Source organism: Gavialis gangeticus, unplaced genomic scaffold, assembly GCF_001723915.1.
Source record: "Gavialis gangeticus isolate Ggan-Ray unplaced genomic scaffold, GavGan_comp1, whole genome shotgun sequence".
Lineage (NCBI taxonomy): Eukaryota > Metazoa > Chordata > Crocodylia > Gavialidae > Gavialis > Gavialis gangeticus.
In genome coordinates, this window is record NW_017729031.1 from 102,991,555 (window position 1) to 102,999,870 (window position 8,316).

The 8,316-nt window shown below is 46.4% G+C and overlaps 1 protein-coding gene across 1 annotated transcript in view; it reads right to left on the reverse strand.

Moving 5' to 3' along the window:
• PARD3B (par-3 family cell polarity regulator beta) overlaps nt 1-8,316 on the reverse strand; it is a 999,825-nt gene that overhangs the window by 449,119 nt on the left and 542,390 nt on the right. The window contains exon 9 of the mRNA XM_019523483.1: nt 780-1,138. Coding sequence (XP_019379028.1) covers nt 780-1,138 — 359 coding nt within the window. The remainder of the gene's footprint in view (nt 1-779; nt 1,139-8,316) is intronic.

An 8,316-nucleotide genomic window follows, 5' to 3' on the forward strand; every position in this document is an offset into this window, starting at 1 on the left:
GGACAGCATGGAGAGGGTCCAGAGGAGGGCCACTCGCATGATCAGGGGACAGCAGGGCAGGCCCTACGAGAAGAGGCTATGGGACCTGAACCTGTTCAGCCTCCATAAGAGAAGGCTGAGGGGGGATCTTGTGGCCTGTTATAAACTAGTCAGGGGGGATCAGAAGGCATTGGGGGAGTCCCTGTTCCCCCGAGCACTGCCAGGAGTGACCAGGAATAACGGTCACAAGCTGGCAGAGGGTAGGTTTAGGTTGGACATCAGGAGGCGCTATTTCATGGTCAGGGCGGCTACGGTCTGGAACCAACTTCCAAGAGAGGTGGTGCAGGCTCCTACCCTGGGGGTTTTTAAGAGGGGGTTAGATGAACACCTTGCTGGGGTTGTTTGACCCCAGTACTCTTTCCTGCCATGGCAGGGGGTCGGACTAGATGATCTGCTCAGGTTCCTTCCAACCCTAGAAACTATGAAACTATCACCAAATAAGCACCTTTACTAGCTAGAGGCATGGAGTTCTTGTATTTCCTTACCTGTTCTTTTTGTTTCTCATGTCTTATGTAAACCTTTCTCTATCAATGAGGTCCAAAATAAGATAAAACAGAGTAAAATATATTTGAAAAGAGTGACCAGTGATGTATTGGAACAATTTTGTTCATCTTTTCCTAAAATATTAATAAACTAAACTGCATGAGCATTCACGACACTGTTTAAATAAAAGTTAAAACATAAAAAAAGACAGCATGCAAATATTAACAGCACATCATGGTTAACTGTTGAAACTTCACCTTTCTTGAGGTCTATCTTTATTCTCTTTGCATGCTTTTTGTTGCCAAATCCCAGCAGCGGAGACAGTGATGGTGAGGATGATTTCCTTCCCAACCTTGGCAAGTTAGGACTTTTGGTTTGTTGTAGTGTTGCCTGTACACATGTGTCCAGGCTGTTCATACCAGAGAGATCAACTGTTTTCATAGCTGGTTTTGGATGAACAGGTGGTGGAACTTTTGTTTTTGGAACTCCTTCCTCAGTATCAACCAAACAAAGAGGAGCAATGACAGATTTCTCATATGCCTCACGGTTATATGGAGGAATCACTTCCAAGATGACACTTTGAGATTTCATTGCCTGGCGGAAGATATCCTGAGCCCTTTAAAAGAAAAGCATGAAAAACAGACACATCAAAACTAGAAAATCTGGGTTATATTCAGGGATGTCTCTCTGCATCCTTGAAAGTATCTAATTCTTTATGAACAAAATTTAGGATTGAACTATTAAATTTCAATATACAATGGCCCTTGTTCACCAGTGGGCATGCCATAAGATGCAAGAGGCTGCTATGAAAAGATGTTTATTACAAACACTTAAGCCAGAGTAAATACAAGGCATTCTTTGTGAGAAGGAGTAGGAAAGGAATCCTAAAGAGAAGGCTAGGAAAAACATTACCACACAGTAATTGTGGTTCTTCGGGTATTTGTTCACGTATTTTTTTATATACACATGCACACATTTTTATATCACACACACACACACACACACACACACACACACACACACACAGAGTACATGCACACATACATATACATACATACCGATTACACAAACTACACACACACACATATATACATACATACAAATTACACACACACACAAATTACACATACACATGTATAAACCTATGCATTTGGTATAGACATGGACTATATTAGGGTGAGCAAAATACGACCTGCGGGCCATATCCGGCCCTCAGAGGGGCTTTGTCTGGCCCATGGCAGGTCTCTTGGTCCTGCCTGGTCCAGGCATTGCCCCATGGTGGTACATCCTGCCGCCCCCTTGACACACAGTGGGGCTGAGGCAACTCTGTGCTGGACAGCCCAGGGTAGCCCACTGTGGGCTCTAGACAGCTGCTGAAGGAAGTGCAGGGCATCACTGAGGGGGAGGGGCTACTTTTGCCCCATGCCAAGCACATTTCTGCCCCACTGATGCTGCTGCTGCTTCAGCTGTTCAGTGTGAACAGGTGGGTCTGCAGCAGGCACAGGGCAGGGTGGGGCTGCACATGGATCACTGCCAATACTGTGGGGTTGGGGCCAGCAGCTGCCTAGAAAGACAGTACAGCATGGAGCTGCACCTGCCCTGCTGCATGCCCAGGGGTTGGAAGGATGAGTCACAGGTGGGTGGTGCAGAGCAGGCGTGGGGCCTGGGTCAGGGCTGTGCATGCATCTGGCTGATCCACTCCTGCCGGGGTCAGTCTGGAGCAGATTTGGGGCACACTGGAGCTGTGTGCTGTTGGTAGCGGTGGGGAGGTGCGGCAGGGCATGGAGGCTCTAGGCTGTTGCTGAGCAGGGACTCCCATGCATACCCTACCATACCTACAAGCCCTGCCCCGCAAACTCCACAACCCGACTCTCCCCCATGCACAATCACATACCCCACAAACATCACACCCCTCCACCCCTCCCCACATCCCACCCCCATGGGTCTCTGGGGAGAACCCCACTCACTACTACCCACATACACCCCAGCACATCCACGCACACACCGCCAGCCAGCCTCACCCTCTACACATCCACATCCTGTAGCCCCGACCCCCTGCTCCCCGGCAGGAAAGGAGCTGGTGCTGAGCATGGGGAAAAGTGGCCCCTTGCCCACCCTGTGGCCGGCACTCCCTGCTACAGCCACTCGCAGCCCGTGCAGGGCTGTTCTGAGTAGGCACAGGCAGCCCCAGGCAGGCTGTGAGCAGCTGCAGCATGGAGCGCTGGCCACGGGGCAGGGTAGGGGCTGCTTTTCCCCATGCTCAGCACCAGGTTGTAACCTGCCCCTGCTGCCAGCCTGGGCCCTGTGCTGGCTCCAGGCTCGCCTGTCTGGGCTGCTCCACAGTCAGAGCAGCTGCAGTCCCCCCTCTTGCCGTGCTGGGCAGTGTTTGCCACCACCCCCTTTGGGCTGCCCAGCACACAAGCTCCGGAAGGGCAGCAGCAGCGAACACTGCCTGGTGCAGCTTCCGGGGGGGTCACAGATGCTGTTGCTGTGGCACAGCCCCAACGGGTGAGCCCAGAGCTGGTGTGGGGCCCAGGCTGGCTGCGGGGCTGGGTTACAAGCTGGTGCTGTGTGTGGAGGAAAAGCAGCCCCTCACCCGCCACCTGCCACTGCAGCCACTCACAGCCCACTTGGAGCAGCCTGTGCCTGCTCAGAACAGCCCCACGTGGGCTGCAAGCAGCTGCAGCAGGGAGCACGGGCCATGAGGCGGGTGAGGGGCTGCTTTTCCCTGGGCTCCTTCCCTGCCCAGAGTCCTCCCCTGCCCTTCCCCGCCCACTTACCTGAGGTTCCGGCATAATGCAGCCACATGTTCCCAGGGGGACAGGGCTGAGCAGGCCCTGCTGTTGCAGGAGCCCATCAGGCTTCCCCTGGGTCCTACTGTCCCTGGTTCCTGTCATTTTTGACAGAAACCAAGGACAGATAAATTTTTATTTTCTAAATTTTTTAGGGGCCCTGTGGGCCAGATAGAATGGCCTTGTGGGCCAGATCTGGCCTGCAGGCTGTATTTTGCCTACCCCTACTCTACACCCTCCCCTCCCGCCCCCTGCAATATATAAGAGTAAGACTTCATTTTGAGTTATTATGCGATCACCTCTATATACATGATGCAAGCACACAAATCAGGACAAAAATCTTTTAAAAATAAAATTACAACAGGTTATTGTGGATTGTAGATTTTTAGTATTTTTTTTTCTGGTTCCAAGATGGCAAACCCCCTTCCCAAAAGGAGTACTTCTGAGGCAAGGACAGGGACTTTTGGTGACAAAGGTCAGAGGTTACAGGGAGGGACTTCTTGTACGAAGATGGTGACTGAGGGGCACAGCACCTGTCAAGGAGCAGGGCTACCCTTGAGGCCCTCAACCCTCACCCAAACTCATGAAGTGGCCCTCCAGCCAAAATAACTGCCCATCCTTGGAATATATGGATCATACTTCTCAAAAAAAATAGGTAACATAAATCACATAAGAGTTTCTTCTTGAATTACTCATCAAAAGATATAAATAAACCTTTTTATGTATAACACAGATGGTGACTCATTTGCTAGAGATAGTTACTAGGAATCTACTTAAACAATTACCATAAAAGCACCCTGCACATGTTCAAATCAGTTTCAATAGCTCAGTGTTAGAATGGAAAAACAATAGCTGCCTTACAAATGTCCATGACAGGTTGTTTCTTAGAGGGGCTATTGAGGTACTTAGAGCTCTGAAAATGGGCTAAGATTCATAACAGTAAGAATATTCCAGGCAGTCCATAACACAATTTAATAACCAACTTTGGAGTCTTTCAGCCGAAACCTGATCCTAATCCTTCTGTCCATATGATATCAATAACCTAGGAAAAACTCTGAAGTGCTTCATTTCTGTCCATCTACATAAACAAGAATGTGGTCCAAAGCACATAAATGTTCTCTTATTGAGAAGTAGGCCCTAGAAACTGGCCATCAAGGGCATAAGAAAATATAGAATCTCTATGAACAGATATCATTACATGCACACAATGAGAGCACAGATAGACCTGATTTATTTCATTTCAGCAGCTATTCTGAAGTATCTACGGCATTTATACATATACATGCACCACTGCACCAGGCGCTTTAAAAACCACCCGGCATTTCCTCACATGCATTTCTATAAATGGCAAAATGTGCGTTAGCGCTAAGAAAATGGTGGCGGCACGCTTTTGAACTAAAACATGTTGAAGGTGTTTTAGTTCAAAAGTGCACTGCCACCATTTTCTGCTTGCTGACATGCATTTCGCCATTTATACAAATGCACATGATGCAATACTGGGCACATCAGCTCGTGTGCTCCTCTGCTCTGATGCGCTGGATTTCTGGTGTGTTGGAGCAGACAAAGTTATGTGTATATATGCCCTAGGACATTATCCCTGAAAGAAGACAATTTATGGTCATGGATCATTATTTTGCCAATTACCCTTTATCTGGCAGAGTTTTTTCTGCTATAGTTGAGGATGTTTTGGATCTCTGACAAACATGATTTTTCAAATGTCGCCAGTCATTATGCATCCAAAGCTGTGAGGTGGAGAGTATGAGGATCAGGATGCTGGCCTTGTCCATGGTTTTGTAATACTCTGTTTGGAAGCAGTGCAAAGTAACAGAGTTGGCCACAGAAGGTTTGGAAATTTTAGGACCAAAATTCCCCTGGTGAGGGCAAGGCCATCATGTCATTTTTTTAGTGCTTCTTCACTGAGCTTCCTGGGGATTCTTGGTATTAACAGAATCAAAGGGAATCCATGGCGAAAGAGCAAAAAGCATGAAATAAGGAATGCATTATGGCAGAAGGTTTCTCATCTTCTCCGGAGAAAGAGGAATGACAGTTCCTGTTTTCCTTGGCAAAAAATAGGTCCAAAGCAGTGAAACTCCACTTGAGAAATAGCAAACAAATACTTTTGTCATTTGGAGACCATTTGTGGTTTTTTTATAAAGTTCCTACTGAGACAATCTGTCAGTATATTATGGATTCCTAGAAGGTGAATCACTTTTTGGGGGATTTGGTGACATTAAAAAGTGTCAGTTATACTACCACTTAAAGCAGTGTGGATATTGCTTTTCCCTGTACATTCACATTGCACATACTGCTACTGTTGTCTACCAAGGCTTATGCAATCAGGAATGGAAACTAGGCCCCCTCTACATATTACATGCATCAGACAATTAGCAGGTTAACTGCACAATTTGTTAAGACTGAATTACCAGGTTAACTGTGCAATTCGTTTAGACTGCCTACACTTGCAAATTAACTATCATGCCATAAAAAGGTCCAACCAGCTATACAGTTAGAGTGGGAAAATGTGTACTAACTTAACAGCTGGTTTCTATCCAGCTTTAATTTGCATGTGTAGCATAGCTACATCCCCACAGCTGGGAGCCTCATCACCTGACAGGACTCCCATCTGCAGCAGGAGCCTGAGATCACAATTCGGGGCTCCCCCTATACCGACTATAATGCATGCTAGGATCTGATGCTGGAACCCCAACTCTGCCTCCTGCCATGCATGTGTGGATCACATATTAGAGCACATCATGCCTTTACCTAAATGACTAGAGTGCCCTAATCAACAAGCTGAGCAAGCTTGTTAAATGGCTATTAACTTTAGGGTTTTAAGGGGAGTAGTAGGATTCGACAAATTAACCAGATAGGTTCTCCAAACCATCCGTCACTGGAATTCTTCTTGGAAGATGGAGAGAGCACCGATCCCTTTTTTCATACTTTGTGATAGGTCCACCCACAACCTTAATTATAATATAACTTGTGGTACAACAAGAAGTAGCACGCCCAACTAATGTCTGATTAGTCAATACATAACCACTCTTGCATGCAGTTCAAACCAAGTCTGACATGGTGTGCCATGAAAGTGCAGGACAATATCGAGTCTAGTTGCCTGTAACATTTACTTAACTGATGTTCTGAGTTAAGTTGGAAGATTGGTACATACATCAAGTGTAGCTCGAAATCTTTCTGGAGGTAAATAAGCCATTTTTAAAATTGGGATCAGAATAGCCCTAATCTCTCCCTCTCTCTCACTCTCTATCTAAGAATCAGTAATGGCTTTTTTTTCTGTTTATTTTCAGAACAAGTATGATGAATGGAAACAGATACTCCTGGACAAAGTCTACTACTTATTGATAAGATATCTCATGAATCAAAATATGAGACACATTCCCATCAGCCTGAGGTAAGCTACCGGTAACATGAAGTCCTTTACACACACGGTGGGAACTGCTGACAAGATAACCATAAAACTCTACCCTGTTAATGGACACATCTCAATAGAAGCCATAAGATACCTCCCCTAAGTCAGGGGAATTGCAACATGACAAAAGTCACCAAGAAGTTAAACAAGAGTATATCAGTTATTCAGAACCAAGGCACCCTACATTTTAGCTTTCTGACATAGAGGTTTAGCTATCTTAGGTCTAATGTAAGTCAAAGTCTTCCCTCCTTTCAGAGAATAAGGAAACAAACATTTTTTGCCTGTGCTGCCCATGGATCTCTTCTGCTTCAGGTGTGAGAAGTGATTCTACCCTTCTGAGAAGGTCCCTAAATTGGGAGGGGGAAGGTGGCTCAGGGTGATATATCCCAGATCTATGACCTATTTTTTTGAAACATGTAAGATGGGGCAATGATGCTTTAGAATCATAGAAATAGTGAAAAAAATTCCTGAAATGAAGAGCTAGGGAGATCCATAGAAACTGGACACATCCACTGCTAGGCAAGAAGTCAAGCCAGCTGCCTCAAAAGTAGAGGGGTTTGCGTGAGTCACCCAGCAGCAGTAATGCAAGGATTTCCTTCGAGGGAAATTGTGTCACCTTTTTGGTGGTTCAGGCTGTTTATTCTGCTAGTAGAAGGAATCCCATTGGTAAGGTTGTAGTTTATACTGGGTTTGGAAGCAGGAGTACATAGACTTCCAAAGACCTCAAGGTTGTTCCTAAAAGACTATCAGGCCTTGCCAGATCTTCAGCTATCTAGGAGTTCTGGAAGAGTGAAGCCAGGAAGCAATCCACATCACTACTGAAATAGCCACTGATTATACCCTGGGGAATTATATGCACAAAAATTCAAAATTATGCACTGAGTCCTGGGGGCTGCATGTGGCAGCACAGAGCCAGTGTGGCGTGGCTCACCGGTGATGCCTTTGGACCAGACTGGGCTAGCTCCATGCCAGCATGTGGGGTTTGTGGCACTGCAGGTGGGAGTTGTGCACCATCAGGTTGGGCTTGGCCAGCTCCATGCCTCCATATGGGGAGGCACTGTGGTTGGTGACCTCACATGGGGCTCCCAGCCAGAGTGCCAAGAGCTCCATGGAGGTGGAGGCACAGAACCTGCCTGGGTTAAATTATCGCATAATTTTGTCAGTCATACTTTTTGTATGCAAAACTGCATGCGTGCTTAATTGCGTAATTCCCTGGGCTGTAACTGATGGGGAGGCTGTATCTGCTGCTTCTAGGGATACCTACAAAAATGCTCTTGCTGCAATCCTTAGCAATGAGGTACTTGAATTCTTTCCTCTCATGTCTTATGGGAGCTTTATTGTAATTTCTGTCAGAGCCCAAATGAATAAAATACTTTGCCAACACAACATGGTAGCCGACAATCCTTATTTGTAATGGAATCTGTTTTCCAGTAACGACTTCTGTTGCCCACAGGGAACCATGTTGGCTTCACTTGCTAGTCAACCATGGGACATGTATAATATTGTTCAAACTCATGTAACAGAAGTTGATAGCAGTGATCTGGGAGGGCAGTACAGCAGTGCACAGGCAATCCAGGA